The sequence below is a fragment of the Motacilla alba genome, chromosome 18 (assembly GCF_015832195.1).
Source record: "Motacilla alba alba isolate MOTALB_02 chromosome 18, Motacilla_alba_V1.0_pri, whole genome shotgun sequence".
NCBI classification, from domain to species: domain Eukaryota; kingdom Metazoa; phylum Chordata; class Aves; order Passeriformes; family Motacillidae; genus Motacilla; species Motacilla alba.
Window position 1 is genome coordinate 4,071,182 of NC_052033.1, and position 22,293 is coordinate 4,093,474.

The 22,293-nt window shown below is 44.7% G+C and overlaps 1 protein-coding gene across 1 annotated transcript in view; it reads right to left on the reverse strand.

Moving 5' to 3' along the window:
* Positions 1 to 564: 564 nt before the first annotated feature.
* LOC119709400 (myosin-13) overlaps positions 565 to 22,293 on the reverse strand; it is a 30,209-nt gene continuing 8,480 nt past the window's right edge. The window contains exons 12-41 of the mRNA XM_038157116.1: positions 22,093 to 22,231; positions 21,564 to 21,682; positions 21,314 to 21,463; positions 21,054 to 21,224; positions 20,502 to 20,811; positions 19,433 to 19,512; positions 18,806 to 18,893; positions 18,008 to 18,125; positions 17,262 to 17,385; positions 16,682 to 16,818; positions 15,742 to 15,997; positions 14,927 to 15,169; positions 14,062 to 14,238; positions 13,314 to 13,459; positions 13,137 to 13,227; positions 11,603 to 11,992; positions 11,387 to 11,513; positions 10,872 to 10,990; positions 10,118 to 10,314; positions 9,448 to 9,631; positions 8,412 to 8,577; positions 7,525 to 7,649; positions 5,707 to 6,015; positions 5,418 to 5,621; positions 4,908 to 5,033; positions 3,681 to 3,851; positions 2,456 to 2,560; positions 2,281 to 2,376; positions 1,770 to 1,904; positions 565 to 766 (exon numbers count right to left, since the gene is read on the reverse strand). Coding sequence (XP_038013044.1) covers positions 752 to 766; positions 1,770 to 1,904; positions 2,281 to 2,376; positions 2,456 to 2,560; positions 3,681 to 3,851; positions 4,908 to 5,033; positions 5,418 to 5,621; positions 5,707 to 6,015; positions 7,525 to 7,649; positions 8,412 to 8,577; positions 9,448 to 9,631; positions 10,118 to 10,314; positions 10,872 to 10,990; positions 11,387 to 11,513; positions 11,603 to 11,992; positions 13,137 to 13,227; positions 13,314 to 13,459; positions 14,062 to 14,238; positions 14,927 to 15,169; positions 15,742 to 15,997; positions 16,682 to 16,818; positions 17,262 to 17,385; positions 18,008 to 18,125; positions 18,806 to 18,893; positions 19,433 to 19,512; positions 20,502 to 20,811; positions 21,054 to 21,224; positions 21,314 to 21,463; positions 21,564 to 21,682; positions 22,093 to 22,231 — 4,818 coding nt within the window. The 3' untranslated portion in view covers positions 565 to 751. The remainder of the gene's footprint in view (positions 767 to 1,769; positions 1,905 to 2,280; positions 2,377 to 2,455; positions 2,561 to 3,680; positions 3,852 to 4,907; positions 5,034 to 5,417; positions 5,622 to 5,706; positions 6,016 to 7,524; positions 7,650 to 8,411; positions 8,578 to 9,447; positions 9,632 to 10,117; positions 10,315 to 10,871; positions 10,991 to 11,386; positions 11,514 to 11,602; positions 11,993 to 13,136; positions 13,228 to 13,313; positions 13,460 to 14,061; positions 14,239 to 14,926; positions 15,170 to 15,741; positions 15,998 to 16,681; positions 16,819 to 17,261; positions 17,386 to 18,007; positions 18,126 to 18,805; positions 18,894 to 19,432; positions 19,513 to 20,501; positions 20,812 to 21,053; positions 21,225 to 21,313; positions 21,464 to 21,563; positions 21,683 to 22,092; positions 22,232 to 22,293) is intronic.

Sequence of the window (22,293 nt, forward strand, 5' to 3'; positions counted from 1 at the left end):
CGCCAGCCCGCGGGCACGGAGCGGGACACGGACACACGGACACACGGACACACGGACAGCGGGACAGACGGACACACGGACAGCGGGACACACGGACAGCGGGACACGGACACACGGACACACGGACACACGGACAGCAGGACACGGACACACGGACACACGGACAGCAGGACACGGACACACAGACACACGGACACACGGACACATGGACAGCGGGACACGGACACACGGACACACGGACACACGGACAGCAGGACACGGACACACGGACACACAGACAGACAGACTGAGACAGACACAGACAGACTGAAGGACACAGACAGGTGGACATGGGGGCACGGACAGACAGACACGGACAGACGGTCTGTGAGACAGGCGTGGACACACAGACAGGAACAGACAGACTGAGATACGGGCACGGATGCAGAGACACAGACAGACACAGGGACACACGGACACACACAGATACACAGACAGACTCTTGTCAACCTCATAGTGAATCAACAGTTCATATAGTCACTAAAGCATCACCCAGGTTTATTTTTATATTTTTATATATACATATATATATATATATATATATATATATATATATATATATGTAAGATTTCTCACAGCTTCACCTTAAGGCTGGCTAAATATATCAGTTACACACAAGCACACCGTGTTACTTGAAGAAAGTAATGGAAATCTGCTGGATGCACAGAAGTCTTTATCAGGAGGGAGCCTGCTGCAGCTCGGGTCAGGAACCTCATTTCTCTGATTTCTGAGTACAGAAAAAGGAAGGTAATGTAGAGGGTATTGGAGCAACTGAGTTATTTGTGGTCTTGTTTCAAGTCTGTGGCTGTTGCAATTGTTCTGCCATTTTATAATGAAGAAGTAATATCTCCCAATTGGGCAGAAAGACCTGGATTCTTAGAGTTGATTGTATTTGGTCTGGTTCCAAAAGAACTTGCAAAGTGCAGTGGTTTGAGAAAGTGACTGCCCCAGACTGCAAGGCAAGATGTATTCTATTTGCCACCTGCATGGCAGCTGTCTCCTGTTCAGTGGGCAGTTTTCCTTATCTCTTCCACACCCAATCCTCTCTCAGGGCAGACATCTGCTGATAACAGGCCATTGAATGTCACTGCAGGGCTGATAAGAACTGCAGCATCCCACTGGGAGATGTGAGCCCAGAGGGAGGAGCCAAGCATTCCTACCTGGATAGAATCTGAGCTTCTGGAACACCAGCACAGCTTCTCCACTGGATTTCCAGAGGAACAGCAGCTGCCTCTTCCACTGGATCTTCAGAAGAAGACTACACCTTTCTCCAGGATCCCTGCTCCAGCAGAACCAGCCCTGACACTCCAGGAGGGCTGCAGCCACAATTCCCATGGGACTGCTGCCAGCACCCTGACCCACAGGGTGTCAGGCTGTGTTCTGACTCTGTCAGTGCTGTTTTGGTTTACTGCATTGTTTATTTTATCCTTTTATTCTCTTCCCTCATAAAGAACTGTTATTCTTGCTCCCTTATTTTTGCCTGAGAGTCCCTTAATTTAAAATTTATAGCAATTCAGAGGGAGGGGGTTTACATTTTCCATTTCAGGGGAGGCTCCTGCCTTCCTTAGCAGGCACCTGTCTGTCCAAACCAAGACAGTGACAATTCCTGGCCTTTCTTTGGGAGGACACTCCAGTGAAAGAGTGGGAGAAACGCAGATGTGGCTGTTTGGGCAGTGACCTTTGTGCCACCACCTGCACAGGCACGTCCCTCTCTGCAGCCTGCAACTCACCTGGCCTTCCATGTCCCTGCTTTTGGCTCGCAGCTTGTTCACCTGCCCTTCAGCAATGTCAGCTCGTTCCTTCGCCTCCTCCAGCTCGTGCTGCGCCTTGCGGCACCGCGAGAGGTTGATGTTTGCCTGCTCCTCCTGAAAATCAGACAGCATGGGCACAAATGACACTGCTCTGCCACCACTGACCCCTGTGCTGGCCTCACAGGTACAGCCCTGCATTGCCAGTGCTCTGTTTGTACCCAGTACCATCCACAGCACGGCCACTCGGGGGGCAGAGCAATTGTCCCACTCTGTTCCAGGTGGGAAAATTGGCTTGTGTGGCTCCAAAAGTGCACCAGTTCCAGGATAGCTACAGCTACACCTGCTCTGTTGTGAGCCATAATTAAGAATATTCAAAGGCAGTGACCTTAGCTGCCCTGTCCAGCTCAATATTCAATTATTTTAATGATCTAGGGAGCCCACCTTTCAGACATCTCCACCCAGGCCCCACTGAAAAGAGTCCTCCACTCACAGCTTCCTCAGCCTGTTTCTTGTATGCTTTCACTTTTAACTGCAGCTTGTCCACCAGGTCCTGGAGCCGAAGAATATTTTTCTTGTCTTCTTCAGACTGTAGGAAGTGAAAATGGAGTCAGCCTTGGCAGATGAGCTGCGGTGACCCACGTAGGAGGGTGGAGGATGTGCAGTACCTGGTAAGTGAGCTCCTTCAGCCTCCGTTCGTACTTGCGAGCTCCTTTCAGGGATTCTATTCCTCGTTTCTGCTCAGAATGAAGCTCATTTTCCAACTCGTTAATCTGAAACACAGAATCATGGTGAAAATGGCAAGAATGGCTGCAGATCCTGCTGCCCTGCAGAGCAGGGCACTGTCCTGCACCTGCTTCTTGGGTCTAGACTAGCTAAAATATGCTTCCCATGTTATGTTGGTGAGGGCACAGTGTGTGAATCCCCAGTTGTTTATAAAAGGAACTTAGCTGTGCATACCTAGAGCATTTGTGGTCAAAATTAGACTTAAGTCTGTCAGTGAAGAGGAAACTGAAACAGTGAAGGGTGGCTTCTATGAATGTTCACGAGGTAAATGGGAAAAATCTCTTTTACTTTTTGTCTTTCATTTGTTATCTTTGGGAGTGGCAGTGGCAAATACAGTTTAGGGACAGCATGGAAACCTGGCTGCTGTCTATTCCCTTTCCACTTGTCCAGCTTCCACAGACATTGAACTAGAGATGTAAGGTGGCATATCCTGTGTCCCTCTGTAAACCTGCTGATTTCTACTCCCTTTTTGAACCTTTTACCAGCTGCCTCTGCAGCCTTCCATGGTGGCAGGTTTCCAAATTTCACTGCCCACTCTGCAAAGCATTTCTTTTTACTTATTTTAAAGGTGAAGATGGGCTGGTCTCTTCCAATGGTAGAGTCCTAGCCTTGTTTGTCAATACTTATAAAGCTTTATCTTGCAGATCCTTCTTGAGCTGCAGAGACCAGAACTGTGTGTTATACTTAATATAGGGGCAAGAATGTGTTGCCATACAGCTCTCTCATGTTCTCAGTGTCTTTCCTAATGAAGCCCACATTTTTTTCTGTTTTAGGTTTTCATTTCTATTGCACATTCAACAGCTTCTGAAGTGTGTCCATTACCAGTTCCAATTTCATCTCCAAGTAAATACAACTTATTTTTCCCTAGACAAAATCACCATCTATGTCTCCCTGATGTCCATCTGCCCCCATTTTTGCCCACTCAGTTTTTTTGAGGTTGCTCTCAGGTTCATCACCCACAGTGCAATATTTGGCTACTCAGCACAGCTCTCATCAAACCTGCCGGGAATACCTGGGGCCCTCTCTGTTTTCAGCCTCCCAAGAGGTTCCAGCAACCAAGGGCCCAGTCAGAAACTTAACATCAATCTACCCAAATCTTCACCATACCCTGGCCTCCAGCTTCTGGAGTTGTTTCTTCCCTCCCTTCAGTGCCAGCTGCTCGGCCTCATCCAGACGAAGCTGCAGGTCCTTCACTGTCTGTTCCAGGTTCTTCTTCATCCTCTCCAGGTGGGCACTGGTGTCCTGCTCCTTCTTCAGCTCCTCTGCCATCATGGCTGCCTGGTTGTGGTCACAGCTATGTTACAAATGTCCCCATCCCAGCAGTTCTGGGTGCCTGAGAAAAACCCCCAGCTTCACATTGCCTCTGCACATTCTCAGTGCCCATAGCTGTGCCAAGGCTCTGTCACACAAACAGGATCACTCTTTCTCAAAGTCTGTGTTTCTAGAACTGCTTCACCTCAGAGAACAGACAGGGTTGACGTAAAGAAAAAAATAATCAAGGAGTGCAAATGGATTGGTACCAAAATTCTATGTTTTAAGTCAGTCAAAATTAAGGTATTACCAGCTAGCACTCTGCATCTCTGGGCTTTCTCATGACTTTGAGTATCTGGCTATCTGAAATTTGCCAGAGTCAGACTTCTTAGTTTCTACCAGTGAGATGGCCCTGAGTACCTCAAACTGCACCGAAAAGCTTTTGCCTGCTGAGGTGCTCAGAAGCTGGATTGATAGCTGTCACCAACGTGGCACAGCAGAGAGGTCAGGGATCCTGCAGCACTGCTGCTGGTGGGCAGGCAGGACCAAACACTGGAGCACCAGGACTTGATGCAATAGAGTCACCATTCTCTGTTTAATTTTTCTGTGCCTTTCGTAGATGGTCCCAGGTGTTGTTATTTCTGATGATGTGGAACCTGTAGCCTCATTTAAATGAACCATTTATATTCTCTCTTTTTCTTCCTTACATGTCTAGCATTTGTATAGAATTGTGTATGATTTTAGCCTTAATTTCTGCTTTTCTGTGCTGTGTCTACACAGGTTTTTGTTTCAAACTACTCTTTTTCTATTACAATTTTGCCACCATCTGTTCTATCTGGAAGCAAAAGTGAATGTGTATGGAGAAGGGGAGAGAGAATTCCTCTTCCATACAGACAGCTAGCAGGACATGAGGACCCTTTCTGGAGAGGTCTTCTGTGACAAGTGCTGGGGCAATGGCTGCATGAGGCCCACGTGGCACAGATATTTTCTGTTGGAGAATTGGTTCTCCTCCATCTGGCTGCTGCCTTTCTCAAGTGGGAAAGTGACTGTGGTAGTACAAAAAGGAAGAGCAAGAGGACTCACATCTGTGATTGCTTTCTTTGCTTTCTCCTCTGCATTTCTGGCTTCCTGAATGCTGTCCTCAACCTCAGTCTGTAAATGAGTTATGTCCACTTCCAGTCTCTTCTTGGTGTTGAGGAGGCTCGTGTTCTGTGGGGGCAGTCAGCAGACAGGTCATGCCCACCCCGTTTGCACTAATTACTGTAGGACGAGCTGCTGCCTGAAAATTCAGGATTCTAGAATATTCAATTGATCCTAGTCCCTGTGAATTCCACATTTGAGGAACCAGAAGCAGAGAGCCACGTGAGCATGGCTCATACAGGGGCTGCATTTCTGGTACCCCCTGAGCCCAGAATGAGGGTGGTAGCCCCGCCAGGCACCTGCTGGTCCCTGACCCAGCTGATCCAGCCCCACCTCACCCTCCAGCTCCCCACCCAGCCCCAGCTCCCACTGTCCTCACACAGCAGGTGAGTGTGTTTGTGCCACTCCCACAGGCCTGTAGTAATCTCTGTGGTGCCAGGAGATGCCAAATACCTGTGAGTGGAGCAGCTGCACCCTCTCGCTGGCGTCTGTCAGCTCCTGCTCAGACACCCTGCGGGCTCGCTCGGTCTGCTCCATGGCAGCTCTCATCTCCTCCATCTCTGTTGTCATCAGACCATTCCTGCGCTCTACTATAGCCAGCTGCTCTTTCAGGTCATCGTTCTCCCTCAAGGCATCGTCTAAATGGAGCTGGGAGTCCTTAAAAAAGGTGAGAGCAGCTGTTGTGGGAAGCGAGCAGAGGGAATGGCAAAGGTTCAGGGGACAGCAGCCTTGTGGTCCCTACCTTGAGCTGCCCTTGCACAGCTTTAAGGTGCTTCTGTGTCTCTGCTACCTGGCAGTTGGCATGGCTCAGCTGGATTTCCATGTCATTCAGGTCTCCTTCCATCTTCTTTTTCAGCCTCAGAGCATCATTTCTGCTTCTGACCTCGGCATCCAGCATGGTTTGCATAGACTCTAATACCCTCTGGTGATTTCTCTTCAGCTGTTGAATTTCCTCATCTTTCTCTGCAGTCCTTCTGTCAACATCTGACTTCACCTGGTTCAGCTCCAGCTGAACACGTAAGATTTTCCCCTCTTCGTGCTCTAAAGAGCCCTGTGAGGGTTGAAATATTACAATTTGTCTCTGTAGTGCCCGTCGCTGGGAAATGCCCATGCAGAAATGTGACCCTTGGCAACTGGGAGGGACCCTAACGTGGACCTTTAAAGACCAAGCACAGAAAAAGCTGACTGCTATCCCATACTCACTGTACCCCAGCTGGATATTCAATGGTGATTAAGCAATAATATTCCTTAGGAAAATGCCTCAGATACCACAAGGTCTGGGCACTGAAGGCTGTGGTGACACTGGAGTGACAACAGATCATGTGGAAATATAAAATAGGACAGCCAAGCCTCCTGCTCAGAAGCAGCTTGCCTCCTCTTGAATCTCCGTGCTGATTTCTGCTTTGTCCCACCCCAGAGACTGTGTGGGCAAGTTGCCCTTCCACACAACCTTTCCCTCTGGTACTCATTTCCTTCCCTCTGGTGTCATCCAGCTCCAGCTGTTGTAGCAGTGAAAAGCCTGAGGCTGGGTCATTCCACCCACTGGACAGAAATGAGCACATGCAGAGAATAAAGCAGTTGAGGCAGCCCTGGCATCCCTTTTAAGAACATATTTTGCAGAGATGCCTGATTCTCCTTTTGGATTCTCGAATGAGCCTATGGTGACTAATTGAGGATTGGACTGATGATATTTAGATGCATAAATTGGAGGAGATGGATTACATGACCACAATAACTCTTGCTCCTACTGCCCACTCATTTAGTGAGATCTAGAGATTGTTTTATACTACTTTTTCTACCTAAGAGGAGTTAAAGAGAAAATAAAGTGAAGTTCTTCTTGGTGGTGGACAACAAAAAGACAAAAGGTCTTTTAAAAGTCAATACAAGGGAAATCCTGGCTGCACAAAGGGATAAAAATGTTTAACCCTGAGAATGATGTTGTACTGGAAAAGATTGTCCAGCAATACTCTGAAACCTCCATCCCTGAAAATTATAAAAACCAATTAGACAAGGCTTTGAGCAACCTAATGTAAGTTCAGAGTTGGCCCTTCCTTGACCAGGAAGTTGACTAAAGACTTCCAGGGATCTTGTACAAGCCAGGTTAACTCTGTGTCTCTCTGTTTGAGGTGTGCTCTAGGTACATCATGGGCAGCTCGTGAAGTGCTCACAAAGACATTTTGTGGAGAATCAGATGTGGTTATACAGAAGGAATAAAATATTTTCCAAGAGGCAGTCAGGGAAGATACAGAACAGAAGGCTAGAAAGAAAACTGCTAGGAGTTTTGAAATGCTAGACTTTTCTTCAGCATTCCATGGCAGCAAATTCAAAGAGATGGTGCAAAATGAGCTCAGTTTCAGACTGGGACTGAAGGGGTTTTTTACATGATAGCACAGCAAGGAATGCCACACTGGTATGGCAGTCCCTGTGCTTTTTGGTCTGTCTGTGCTGCCCTACTGCACTTCTGGGACAATTTCAGGCTAAGCAGGAATATAAAATATATACCCAAATTTTCTCTGTTCTCCATTTCTCTAAAAGCAAGCCCCTGACTGAGGACACTTGCCTCTGCTTCTTCTAATGCTGCTTGTAGGTCACACTTTTCTTGCTCAATTTGCTTCCTTGCTTTCTCCAGCCCGTGATTTGCTTTTCCAGACTCAGCAATCTGTTCAGTCAGATCAGAAATTTCCTCTGCAACCAGAAAACACATACTCAGCTCCTCTCAGACAGTGTGATCAGTGGCACCTGCAATTGCTCTTTGGCAACAGGAGTGACAAAAGCGACTCTGGTGTAATGGGATGTAACACTGAGAAGAAATAATACATCTTGTCTTGTGTGCAATCTTTATTTCTGATAACCTGCACATCCCAGCTCAATTTGAAAATGAGAAGGACCGACTGAGGGAGCTCAGAAAATAATGTCAACTTCCTCTGGGTAGTGAAATTACATCTCCAGAGACAGTCATGTTTGATTGATCTCTTTATGCTCAGATAATTCCCAGTGATCATTCAGTTCACAAAAAGGATCTGAGTTGTATTTCCTTTCTATAATTAGTTTGCTTATTAAATGCCAACCCATTGTGCCACAGCTGCGTGATCCTCCAATAATCAGGACACAGATAACAGCCCACCAGATTTTTTTCTAGTAGCAATCTGGAAAAAACTGAGTATCATCATAATTTCTTTATATTCAGTTAACTTGGTCCTTATCCATGCATAGGATTACGGTGGTGTGAAGAAGGGGGAACATCCTGAGGGAGCAGGATGCTGTAGAGATGGAAGTGTGTGCTTGCAGGTGACTTTATGATCAGCTGAGCATGAAAGGAAGTCACCCCCTTTGTGGGAAAATCACAAAGAACAAAACCCTGGGAAGAAGCAGAGCTCCGGCAGTCCAGAAATGTGGGAGCATCTGAGGGCTCACAGTGAATCCAAGGTGACAGACACGGGAACTTACGCTGGAGGTTCTTGTTCTCCCGCCTGACAGTCTCGGCCTGGTCGAGCATTTCCTCGTAGGCATTCTTCATCCGGAAGATCTCGGTGCTGAGGGAGCGAGACTCCTTCTGGGCAGCCTCCAGCTCAGTCTGGCTCTCCTGGTACTTCTGCTTCCATTCAGCCAGGATCTGGAGTGACAGGAGAAGGATGACCCATGCTGACACACTCCATCTCTGCACCTTTATGTGACAAGAACCCAGGAGGCCTGGCCTATCTGAACGGTCTTTTGCTTTGGACTGCTCACTGCCTGTGACAATAACTCCCTGTGATGCATGCTCTGGTTGTTTTGCTGAGAACTACTTAAATTTGCCTCTTCAACCAACACTAGTTCATGCCCCAAGCTGTCAGGAGGGAGTTTGGCTTGACATCAACCGGAATATAATGTAGTTAGTCTGAAAAACGATGTGTGAGGCTTGATAGTGTTGCAGGAGCCAGTGGTTCTGGACTAAGCCCACCAAGAAAGGTGGGCTCATTCTCTCATTCTCTACCAATTCTCTCCTCACTTTGATACCACAGACCTGTAAGTTCCTCTTTTGGCACAGTGTTTTCACTCACACAAGGGTAAGCCAAGACACAGGGCTGTGCAGCATCACTTGGTCCAACAGCGCAGATTCTTCTAAATGTTAGTAAGGGCAGTGAAGGCTGGAACTTTCCATGAGTCTGAGGCTCTGCCTAACCCCAAGGTTAGGCTGGCAGAGTAGCACCAGGGCTTCTTAGCTTGCATGTGAGTACTGAGTCTGCTTGACTAGTCTCCCTTGTGAAGATTTCATGTTTTTTGAAATTATCAGAAGGCTGATTTACTATTTGCTGTGGTCACCTGGGGTTACTCACACAGTGACTTAACCAGATGTCCCACTATGGGGTCCTTACCATAATTTTGCTTTGGGTAAGATGCAATTTCTTTTACTGTGAGTGCAGAACTTTGATAATTTCAGAATCTGTCTTGTCCTATCAAACATCTGATGATGTTTAGATCTGGCCTGGCCTTTTGAACAAACCTTATCAAAATTCCTCTGCTTTTTATCGAATGCTGCACAGACTGCGTGTGACCTCTCCACGTCAATCATGAGATCATCCACTTCCCCCTGCAGCTTCTGCTTTGTCTTCTCCAGTGAAGCACACTTTGCATTGACAGCCTCAATCTGCTCCTCTGATTCCTGCAGGCGCTGGGCCAGCTTCTTCCTGCAGGATGGGACATTCAGCACCGAGAAAAAGAAAATTCTGACCTTCTCAGAAGATGGACGAGAAAGGAGTTTGGAATGGGGAAGATGGGCACAGGGAGCAATATATAATGCTGTGGTGCCAGGAGCCTGGGGGGCACAGCACTCCGAAGTGGTGCATAGACTGGGAGAGTATGCACCCAAGTATGAACTGTACCAATGTGGAGAGGGACCAAAAATATGCTTTCAATACTGACAGTGTAAAGAATGTGCTCTTTCAACTACTATGATTAACTCAATGCACTGGAATCTCCTTTATGTAGATACCCCTAAGCCTCCACCCTAACTTCTCCTTTAAATATCCACTCACCCCACTTTTCACTTCCAATACATTAAAAAGCACACTGCTCTGCATATTACCACTACAAATATATTCTGGTTTCCTTCAGCTCTACCCTCATTATGCTTAAATATCCCTCTACTTGCTCCAAGCCATCCCTCCACGTACTTGGCCTCCTCGAGCTCCTCCGTGCGCTGAATCGCGTCCGTCTCGTATTTGGTTCTCCACTGGGCCACTTCGCTGTTGGCCTTGGACAGGGCTCGCTGCAGCTCCCCCTTGGCCTCCTGCTCCTCCTCATATTGTTCCCGGAGCAAGTCACAGTCGTGGCGAGCGGACTGCAGGGCGTGGGCCAGGGCGTTCTTGGCCTTGGCAGTTAAAATGAAACAAGTTGTCAGAACGTGAATAATTTGACTGGTGACTGGATATTTTTCCTCTAGTCTGATAAAATATTCATCTTTCCCTCTCCATGTGCTGCAGTTGCTAGAGAAACAGAGGGAGCAAAATAACATTAAGGATTCTGTGTTTTGGGCTTGATGTTGTTAAACAGGGTTGGGTGCTTGCCCATCTTGTCTGGGAGGATAACACCTCTCGAACACATCTGCACCAGGTGTTTCAGGCAGAGGCAAAATAAATCCACCAACAGACAAAGTGGAAGTGCTCCTGCTCTATTTCCTTTTTTTGGCCTCCGCTATTTGCTTTGCCTATGGGCACAGAGCTGATTTCCTTCATTTCTCTCATTTTTTTGATCTTCAGAATGCATGATGAGAAGGGCTTAAACTGTCTTGCTTATTTAATTTTTAATGTCTCCTCTGCATATTGTATTCCAGGGCAAAGTTCAAAATTTTCCCTACTCTGATGTCCCTTCTCTGAGGAGAAATCTCATTTATTTTAAAATTGGTTGTTTCAAATGAAAGAAAGTCACCTTATTTTCTTCCTCTAGCTGTCTCTTCAGCTCTTCAGTCTGCTGAGTGAAAGTATGTTTGCCTCGAGTTAACTGAGAAATCAAGGCCTCCTTCTCCTCCAGTTGCCGAGTAAGTTCACCTAAGAGGAAAAAGTTGGGGTTTTTTTTGACAGAGATACGAAACATAAAACAAATGAATGAGAGCAGCCAGCCATGTGGAAAGTGATTGCAAGATATAACGGGGTAAATTGAAGGGAAGAGTAGTAATTGCATTCCCACTGATAGGAAAAGCTGTGCTGGCACCAAAGAAAAGATGAACTGACCACAAACTCACATTTTCATTTTGACTGACAGTACTCCTGGTTTGGTTTTGTGTTTCCCTGGGTTGGTTTCTATGACTGCCACCAAGAGGAGATTCTACATTCTGAATTTTGTTCAGATCCCCAAGTGATGAATATGTTACAAAACAAACGGGCATTCAGGCAGCATATTTAAGTAGTTGACACTGGAATATTACATTTCATCAAGGGACGTACCATTCTCAGTCTGTAGGCGTGTTTTCTGTGTGTTCAGATCATTAATGAGCCTCACATGTTCATCATCTTTGGCTCTGACTTCACTGAACTGGTCTTCAAGAGCTCGGCACATCTTCTCCAGATTACTCTGTGAAGAGGTAGAAAACAAACCCCTCAGCTCATCCAGTTGTTCAGAAGCACAACGCTAACAATGACAAATACTTCCTGTGCAGCGACCTTGGCTTTGGAGACAGACTCCATGTTGCTGGCCAAGTCGTCAATCTCCATCTTCAGCTCACTCTTCTCCTTCTCCAGCTTCTGCTTCACGCGTTGCAGGTTGTCGATCTGCTCGCCCAGCTCAGCTGTGCTGTCCGCGTGCTTCTTGCGCAGGGCGGCAGCCGTGGCTTCGTGCTGCAGCGTGGCCTCTTCTAGGTCACGGCGCATCTTCTGGAACTCTGCCTCACGCTTCTTGTTCATCTCCACCTGGGCTGCTGTGGCCCCTCCTGCTTCTTCCAGGCGCGCGCTGATCTCCTCCAGCTCCCTGGACAGGTCGACTCTCTGCTTTTCAGACTTGGCACGGATAGCACGTTCGGCCTCGATTTCCTCCTCCAGTTCCTCTATCCGAGCCTATGAGAGTAAATTGGTTAAAAGAGGACTTTTGGATGGACAGATGTAAAATTATCACTAAGGAATAAAGAGCAAACATTCACATCCATTAATACTTCTCTTTCTAAAGAGAAGTACTGTGGTTTTTTTTGGGGTTTCCCGTGGCAGGAAGGAAAGATGAATCTGACTCTATGTTGTTAGAAGATTAATTTATTATATTATGTTACTGTATTATATAAAAGAATGCTATACCAAAACTATACTAAAGAATAGAGAAAGGATGCAGACAGAAGGCTACAAAGAATGATCATGAAAACTCATGACCCTCTCCAGAGTCCCAACACAGCCTGACCATGATTGGTCATTAAGTCAAAACAATTCACATTTGGATAAACAATCTCCAATCACATTCCAAAGCAGCAAAACACAGGAGAAGCAAATGAGATAATATTGTTTTCCTTTTTCTCTGAGGCTTCTCAGCTTCCCAGGAGAAGAATCCTGAGCAAGGGGATTTTTCAAAAAATATGACAGTGAGAAAGTACTGCTATAAATTTCACTGTATTGTGTCCTGGGACAGGTAATACTCAGTTTTGGAATCTGATACTTTATGTTATAGCTCAGAATGGATTTATTATTTTCTGAAAGCTTTAGAATTGCATTTTCCTGAAGAAATTGAAGGGGTCTCACTGGAAAATGTAAAGAAATGTGAATTTCTTAGACATTTCCAAGAAGTCAGGTCAGAACAAAGCAGTGTCCTTTCTCCAGCAGCAAACAGGATGGAAGGAACTTCGACATGAACAATCACGGGATAAGAGCACTGAAGAGAGCTGTCTTCCTGGTTCTGCATTTAGAAGGTGATCTTTGTCCTGATCATGACATATTGAGTCACATCCTATTGTTTTCTTAGAAAAGTGATTCTCAGTGGCTGCACATCTGTGGCATTCTCAAAGCTGGCCATAATGTTCATGTAAGAAATTTCCTATGTAGTCATGTACAGAGTTTCTGTAAAAGTGCCATGAGATAGGAACAGCACCCAGAGTCCCATATCAGTGCTTTTATTCATGTGAGGGAAAATATTTTTGTAGAATGGTCTAAGAATAAATACGAATTAATTCTAAGAAATTTGTGCTTGCCACTAAAATTATTAATAACTCCTAGACTTTACCTGAATCTCCTTAATTTTCTTTTGCAGCTGAGAACTTTGAGCCTGCTCATCTTCAATTTTACTTTGTAACTGGCTAATTTCAAAATCCTTTCTATTAAAGAACAAGAAGGCAAATTCAGTGTGGTTAAGATAAAACATGAATTTCAGAATTCAGAGCATAATAAGTCAATGTAATACTTTTTTAGCCTTTCATCCATTTGTTGCTTATCATTTTCCAGATCCATGATGGAATCCTGAGACATTTTCAGATCACCCTCCAGTTTTCTCTTTGCTCTCTCAAGGTCCATTCTCAGCTTCTTTTCTTGTTCCAGAGATGCTTCAAGCTAAGACATATAAAACATACTTTGAAATACATAAATTGTACTTTGAAAGTAACTATTCTTGATTTAAAAATCTAACTAAGTTGGAAACTGATGAATAGAGAAAATATTCAGGGCATCTCCATGTGTGCTGCACTCTCACTATGAGAGAGGTGTCAACAACCTGACTGTGCACATATGAAATATGAAATATTGAAACACCAGTTTTTGAAAAAACAGAAATTAAATTTTTCCAGTAGCTGCAGTTTCTACCATATAGACTGCTAAATATACACAAATTACCAGTATTTACAACTTCCTGGAGTATATGTGCACACAAATAACTCTGCAGCAACCTTCAAAGTGTCACAGGTCTCCTGCTTCAGCTAACGGGTTAAATCAGATCACAAAAGTCTACAGTGCTGAAATACCCTGTGATGAACAGGAAAGATCTGCTGGATTCCACAATTTCCTGTAAATTAGCAGTGTTTTAGTGGCTGAAATTATTAGAGCTGGCTTGTCTGCTTTAGGTGTTGCTTATACTCCAAACTACAGACCTCTAGTCTATTGAGTCCATTGTAATCTGTCACAGTGTATATATACACAATCCAAAAACTTCTACTCACATCATCCACTTGCTGCTCCAGTTTGGTCTTGGCTTTGGTGAGGGTGCTGACTTTGTCCTCCTCAACTTGCAAATCATCCAGTGTCTGCTGGTGGGCTTCCTGGAGGGCCTTTTTCTCCTTGGTGAGTTTAGAAATGTTTTCATCCAGAGCTGCCATCTCTTCGGTGAGGTTCTTTACCTGTCAGACAGCCAGCATCCATCCCATGAGGGGATGCCTTGAGACATAGCAGACTGAGAGCACAGTGACTGCACCCTTGCAAAACCTTTCCTATCCTTGCAAACCCTCTCCCATCATCCTACTTGGATGAAGTCAAAATGCTCTCTGCAGAATGTTCCTATTGATTGCCATGAGGGCAGCAGCATATATCATACCTGAGAGTCTCATCCCTCTGCTTCTGCAGTGATAGGAATTCTTGCTTTAGTTGTTTTTGATCCCCACCCCTATCCTACTAAATTTTATAGTGAAACCTGCTAGATCTTCCCTTGCCTCTGAAGGTTTTTCCCATTGGGATTTACAAAAGCCCTCTGAGTTGCTCTTGCTCAAGGAATGTCTTTCCTGCATATAATTGCTGTGAAAACAGCTGTAATTTCTCAGCTAGTCATGTTCTTTAAAAAGAGATGATCAAGTGTTAAGCACAGCCAAAAATATGTTAGAAGTGAAACAAACCATGATAATATGACAAAGAAACTTAATAGAAAAAAAAATCTGTCAGCTGATTGATTAAGTGAAAATACTTCTCTCCTATGCATTGGATACATCTCACCTCTAATCATAGAACTTACAAGTGACTAGATTTTCCCACAAAACTGGCAAGCTGTATGGGAGCACAGTCTAGGAAAGAATACTTCCCTGATTCCTCTGTCACCTTATTCTCTGTTGCATGCTTCTCCTTTTCCACTTTGGCCAGAGTCATTTCAAGATCATCAATATCTTTTTTCAGCTCCGAGCACTCATCTTCAAGTTTCCTCTTCTTTGCTGTCAGTTCAGCATTTGTCTCCTCTTCATCCTCCAGTCTTTCGTTTAGTTCTTTAATTTTAGCTTCTAGCTGGATTTTACTCTTAATGAGTCCTTCACATCTCTCTTCAGCATCAGCTAGATTTTCACTCTCCTACCAGAACACATTGAAGGCATAATATATTTATCATAAAAATGACAAAATACAGTTAAGACCCTTGGTGAGTGAAATAATACGTGTTTTTTTTGAAACTGAACTGATTTGAAAGCACATGGCAACAAGTGACAAGTCCACTTGCACAAAACTGCTTTCGGCCATGCAATATTTTATTACCTTTTAGAACCTGACAAATGCAATTTCAGCCTCTGTTCAGCAGTATTCCAGGGAAAAGCAGTTTGTGTCCTGCCTCTGACAGAAAAGCTATAGTGGCAGCAGATGTGGAAACAGCCTATATTCCATCCAGACTCAGACACCACTGTGAGGAGCACAGTAGATACACTGTGGAATGTCTGATTCTTCCACTGGTGATAGCGTTGGAACCTCCTCTATTTTACTGGTGTTAGTGTTTGGTATATGCTTTGCACCTTGCTCAGGTGTAAGGGACAAGATCAGACAAAAGCTTTGTCCCCGTGACATGCCTGTTTATAGAGGACAATGGAAAAGAGGAGAAAAAGAGCAGCAGAGTAAGAGGAAGTGGAGTGAATCTGGAAAAGGAGGTTACTCACAGACTGGACCTGGAGCTGCAGGTCATTTTTCTCCTGCAACAGGGTCACCATCTTCTCCTCCAGCTCCTTCCGCTTTGCCTCAGACTTCGCAAGCTCCTCCTTGGTTTTCTCAAACTCTTCCTTCATGTTTGCCATTTCCTTCTCAGACTCTGCACTCTTCAGCAAGGGCTTGATTTTGAAGTACAGCTTCATCCATGGCCAGTGTTTGACATTCATGAATGCACGAATGTTGTACTGGATGATGTAGATAGATTCTCTGAAAACCCATGAAACCAGTCAATGAGGGTGGTGAGACTCAAGCTGGAAACATACTCTGGTTATTTTCCACACATCATCAGGATTTACCCCAAGAACTTTTGCATGAGACTTTTTCCACTCATCTCTCTTGCTTTAAAGAGTAATTTTGAGGCCCTTACTGCAGAATGGCTGGTTCAGTAGCTTGAATAATATCTGTTGTCTGAATATATGAGAAAAAATATTACAAAACAGACAGACTTCTCTGGAATATTGACTGGGGATCTCTGAGGCTTTCCTCAGTCTCAAGGAAAACACAAGTGCTCAGGTAAATACCAGAGTGAAAACTGATATTGAAGTACTGCTGCTAAGACTACAAATCTGGCAGTTCCTGTCAATTGTGGAAACAGCAGCTTGGTGCTCTTTGGGTCACTCAAAATAGCAAATACCGTATTAGAAATTTTTAAGACAGAAACTGAAAAAAAGTTTCTGAAAAATATGGAAACATTTTAATGGAATTGAATGCTAAACAGCTGCTGCCAGAATTTGTGAGACTGTCAGGAGGAAGCTGATTGTTTGTACTTGCTCTGCTCCCCAATAATTTCTAAGGTTCTTTCCCAAGGACAGCTTTTTGCCTGAGACAATATATTACATTGATGGACCTTTGGTCTGACACAGTACAATTGCTGGCATTTTCTTACACTACCTTCTTTCATTCATCTTTTTGAATTCAGTTCTCATGAGGTACCCTCTGCACATAGCTTGTGTATGAGTGATGAGGCTGACAAGCTTTTCATCCCTCATCTCTTCTAGGAGTCCCAGGAGACCTGCCTTGAAGAACACCTGGAACATAAAAAAGGGTCAAACAGCTTGAGGCTTGGGCAGATACATGGCCACTGACAGCTGATGCAGGGCAGTACAAGGGGGTTTAAGAAAAATGCCTGCAGGGGAAGGGTTTGAGAGATAGAGAAATTTTCTGTCAGCATTCAAACCCTCAATGTTCCTGTGATTCATGACAAGTCACTCTGTGTATGAGCTTCATATTATTGCAGTGTTTGATGTCTGCTCCACTGTAGTTTATAGAAAATTTAGCTCATCTCTGGAAGTGTCCAAGGCCAGGTTGGATGGGGCTTGGAGCAGCCTGGGATAGTGGAAGGTGTCCCTGCCCAGGGCAGAGTGGTTGGACTATTTATAATCATCATGAAGGCTAATTTAGTATGCAAGAAATACTTTCAACAAACAAAATATTTTGCTTAATTATACCTACTCTTCCACAAGGACTTTACCTTGGTGTGTCCAAATTTATACTGGTTGTGGTCAACATCAATGGAGGAAAGAAGCTTTTCTGAAGCCTTTTTGCTGTCAATGAATTGGCCTTCTGGAATGGCTGAGGCATTAAGGATCTTGTACCTGTGGTGAGACAGGTTGGAAGAACTGGTTGCAAAAAGGGTGAGGAAGATAGGATTAATTGTATATCATGGGTCAGTTTCACACCCGTGCAGCATGGAAGATGCTGTATTTAACTATAACAGCAGACAGTTTGATTTAGCACTCTGTGGCAACTGAGCCCCTGTGAACCAGTTTAGTTGTCTCCATTTTTAAGATGAGGAAAAGGCACACGATGCAGGCCACAGACAGAGCACTGTGAGGAGGCTCGTGTGGATTGACTTTGTATCTGAACTCTGGAAGACTTCAAGGAGTACTCTATAATGGCACCTTACTCCTTACACTGCAAGTGTTTTGCATCTCTTTGAATCATCAGGCATTGGCTTCAGTTTAGAACTTATCCTGGTTCTGATGTTTAGAGAAATCTCTGGTCTGCTCAGAGAGGGAAACCCTGGGGTAACCTAAAAACAGAATTAATGCCTTGGTTCCCTCCAATGCCACTAATCTGGTCTGGCTGGGAAAGTGTCACCAGACATGTCACCTGAGCTGTGTGCTTACTGGGAAAGTGTCACCAGACATGTCACCTGAGCTGTGTGCTTACTGAGGCCTTTTCCTAACAGAGAGTGAGTTATAACTGAGGACCTACCGTTGCTTAAAATCTGCATAAAGGATTCTGCTTGGAAAGCCCTTCCTGCAAATTCGGATGCCTTCCAGAACCCCATTGCACCGCAGCTGATGCATCACCAGGTAATGGTCCATTGCACCTTAAACAAAATACATCCATCATGATCCCGTTTTATGCCAAGAAATCGTCATGGGTATTAGCATTAGAGAATTATCTCCTTTTTTTTTTTCTTTTAAAATTCAAGCAGCTCTTGATTAAAGATGCAGGAAGAGCAGACAGAACTTGCCTTTAATTCATATAGGTTGTGGAGAGTTGCATCAGTGAGCTTTACTGAGAACACAAGGGCTAGCAGTGCTTGTGCAAAGGTATCAGGCCACATTTCTCAAAAAATGGCAGGATGGTGCTCTAGGAGACCAACTGAAAAATCTTCAACAGCATCAGCCTCCTCAGTGGATGTAGGCAAAGGTGGCACAGTGTAGTGCAGTGCCATCCAGACAAGGGATTTTCTAATGCTGTTACCCACAACAGGCAATTTTATCCACTGTAAGCAAACCCATTCTTTTCACCCTCAGTTCTGTACACACATTAAACAAAGATGCAGATACACACATAGGCAAAACTGAGCAACTGGGCCATGTAATGCTCAAATTTTTTCAGTCACAGTAGAAAACACAAAAAAAGCTCCCCTTGTTACTGTCTTGCAGGCCAACCCCCAAAAGGACTTCACATGCAGAAGGAGCTATTTGGGAAGCTGGTGTGGAAGCTTAACAGGCCAATTCCTGCCACTCCCATGTCTTCAGAAAAGAAGGGTGGGCTTACCAGGTGTCTTGGTCTCGTTAGGAATCAGACAACGCACAAAGTGAGGATGGGTGCTTCTCAGGTTAGTCATCAACTTGTTCAGGTTTTCCTGTGATAGAACGAAACCAGGGCTTCAGCTTCAAGCAACAAAGCTTTTGCATTCTTACTAAATTCAGGGAGTTATTTAAGTTCAGGGAATCGCAGAATGTTGGTTTGGAAGAGTCCTTCAAAGGTCATCAAGCCCAGCATTCCTGTCCCACTGTCCCAGGCTGCTCCAAGCCCCATCCAACCTGGCCATGAACACTTCCAGGGATGGGGAAACCACAGCTTCTCTGGGCACCCTGTGCCAGGGCTTCCCCACCCTCAGAGTGATTTTATTTTTTTTTTCTTATATCCAGTTTAAATCTACCCTCTTCCAGTTTAAAATCGTTGTCTTTTGTCCTGTCACTACAGACTCTGGTAAAAAGTATTTTTCTTTCTGATAAGCCCCCCTTTATATACTGAAAACCCAGAATAAGGTGTGCCAGGAATCTTCTCTTCCCCAGCCTGAGCAGCCCCAGCTCTCTCAGCTGTTTTTCCAGGTTAGCTGTTCCAGCCCTCAGATCATTTTGTGGAAGCATGGCTCATGTGAAAAAAAAATTCACATACCCTGAACACAGCAGACACTGTCTGGAAAGAGCCCCCCTTCTTCTTAGCACCCTTCTTGCCACCACCACCAGCACTATCACCTTGGAAGAAGATGGGAGGTGAACAGTTACAATATGCAGTACATTTTGGAGGATTCATCTTCCTTTAGCCATGGACTAATAAAATACTTCATTTTAAATACAGACACGCTGCTCCCTGAGAGTTTAGTGAACTGCTGCTAGGTACGTGTTGATCAGTGTGTGGGATATTTGATCTCAAATGCAAGATTTAGGTTGCTGGTATAGAACAGTGTGGCCTGACCTAAGTTTCCTAACAGTGTACTCTGTGCTTCTGGTCACATATTGCTTTCACTATTACACAAACCCCCATTTAAATGTTTTTTTTTTTTTTAATTAGGTGAAGACCTCAAAAATGTGACTCAGCACTGGGCATCCACTTAGTGCAGGGAGGTCTTCTATAGAAAAATCTCCTAATCCAATATTCCAGGTGAAGAATACAGTTCTATTCTGAGTTACAACAGGAAGCAAATTTTAGTCTCAGAAATGCAAGTCCAAGCAGCTCAGTATCTTTTCATAGTTGCTATACTGTGAAGCCAATTCAATGGAGACTTATAGAAGACTTCTAAATTTATTCTCTGTCTCTTTTTCCGTCACAACACCAGGACTGCTCAGCTGGGTATGAAATTGTCCCATGGTCTCCTTTCTGTTCTTCCAGTTCCCCTCAAGAAACAAAACTCTGTCTACAAAGACTGAAGTGCTTGCTCTTTGCACATTCATTTGGCCCCTGTCTAGTGGCTGAGTGAGCAAGCAGGTGATTCTCAGCACAGTCAGGAAACATACACCTCCTATCACTTGGGGTTGGACTTGCTGTGCTTTACTTCTCTGCAGCACATAAATGTGGTGTTTCCAACAGTTCTGCATGTTGGTGTCCTAGTTTTGGAACATCTGGATGCACACAAGAACAAGGTCACCTTAGGGGCTGGTAGCCTTGAGTAAACCACTGAGAGGAGAAGCAGAAGTAGGCTTTAGTTGATTTTTGCCTTATTTGCCACCACTGAAAAGGCACTTACCAGTTTCTGCACCAGCGTAGTTAGAAAAGAGGAAGGACAGCAGCTTCAAGGATGATTTCTGGTACAACCCCACGACAGTTTCATTCAGAGGGTCCTTGTTTTTGTCAAGCCAGCCAGAGATGTTGTAGTCCACTGTGCCAGCATAGTGCACCAGGGAGAAGTGGGCCTCAGCCTTGCCCTTGCCAGGCTTGGGCTTCTGGAAGCTGCTGCACTTGCCCAGGTGCTGGTCATAGAGCTTGTTCTTGAAAGAGGTGTCAGTTGCCTTGGGGAACATGCACTCCTCTTCCAGGATGGAGAAAATGCCCATGGGCTGGCAGAAGCACAAGGAAGGACAGGGAACAAGGTGAAAAGGCAGAAAGACTCAGAGATGAAATAATTTCCTGAGTGGGACAATATTACTGCTCTCAGGAATTCTTCTGTTTAGCAAATAAAAAAATAATACAAACTGATGTATCTGCAGTATCATATTTATCATTTCAAGCTGCATTTAAAAATATATATGAAAGGAATGCATTTCTGAAAATTTCCTCACATTGTGAATTACAGAAATACCTTCTCAATGAGCTCAATGCAGGCAGCCAGGTCCATGCCAAAGTCAATGAACTCCCATTCAATGCCCTCCTTCTTGTACTCCTCCTGCTCCAGCACGAACATGTGGTGGTTGAAGAACTGTTGCAGTTTCTCATTGGTGAAGTTGATGCACAGCTGCTCCAGGCTGTTGAACTGGAAATTCAAAATAAAAAAAAAAAAAAAAAAAAAGCCATTTATTTTCAAGCAGCCCTCAGTGGGCAAGCAGACCTCCAGTGACTCACATCAAAGATCTCAAAGCCAGCAATGTCCAGGACGCCAATGAAATGCTGCCTGGGCTGTTTTGTATCCAGCTGTTGGTTGATGCGAACAACCATCCACAGGAACATCTTCTCATAGACTGATTTAGCCAATGCCCCCACTGAATTGTACACCTGTAAGAAGCACAGCCATGGCAGTAACAAATGTTGAGTTAGGTTTAAATTTGAAAGAACATTCTGACGAAATTGAAAAGCTGATGGGCTGTTTATATACCTGTTGGACATTTTGTCCTTTGGTTACATATTCATTCCCAACTTTCACCCTGGGATAGCATAAAGCCTTGAGCAAATCAGCAGAATTCAGACCCATCAGGTAGCCAGCCTTGTCAGCCACTAGGATCAGAAACAGCAAATTAGTTCAGGAGGGACAAAGAGAAGTGTCCTGGTGCTCTGGGATGCCTCTGTTACAAGGAGCCTACTTTTGGCACAATTCAGATGCATGTGTTATCAAGAGAAGCTACTCTCTAATCCTATGGAGAATATTTCCCTTGCTCCAAAGGCAACATCTCAGCTGCAAGACAATCCTGTGTCCATGCCTGAAGGGGTGCAGCAATGCTTAAGTTGTATGCCTTTTTGTTTCCTTGTAGAGCAAAAATTAAAGACTTTGTGAGACTTAAAACTATCTTTATAAAAATTAATTTCTGGAAAGGAAAATAATTTTCAAAGTGTTGGGCACTCTGTGGGGTTGGGCTGCTGGCTCTCTGCTGGTGCTGTTCATAGGCAAACTCTGCAATCAGCCCTACCTTCTGTGCCATCAGGCTCCGCCTGCTCCTCCCGCTGCTTCTGCTTGAATTTCATGTTCCCATAGTGCATGACAGCCCCTGTCAGCTTGTATATCCCCACCTTCTCATCGGGGCTGAAGCCCAGGATGTCCACAGCATTCTGCAGGGGCAACAGGCAGGTTGGGAAAGCACAAAGGGTGAAGCACAAGGGGCAGGTGGGAT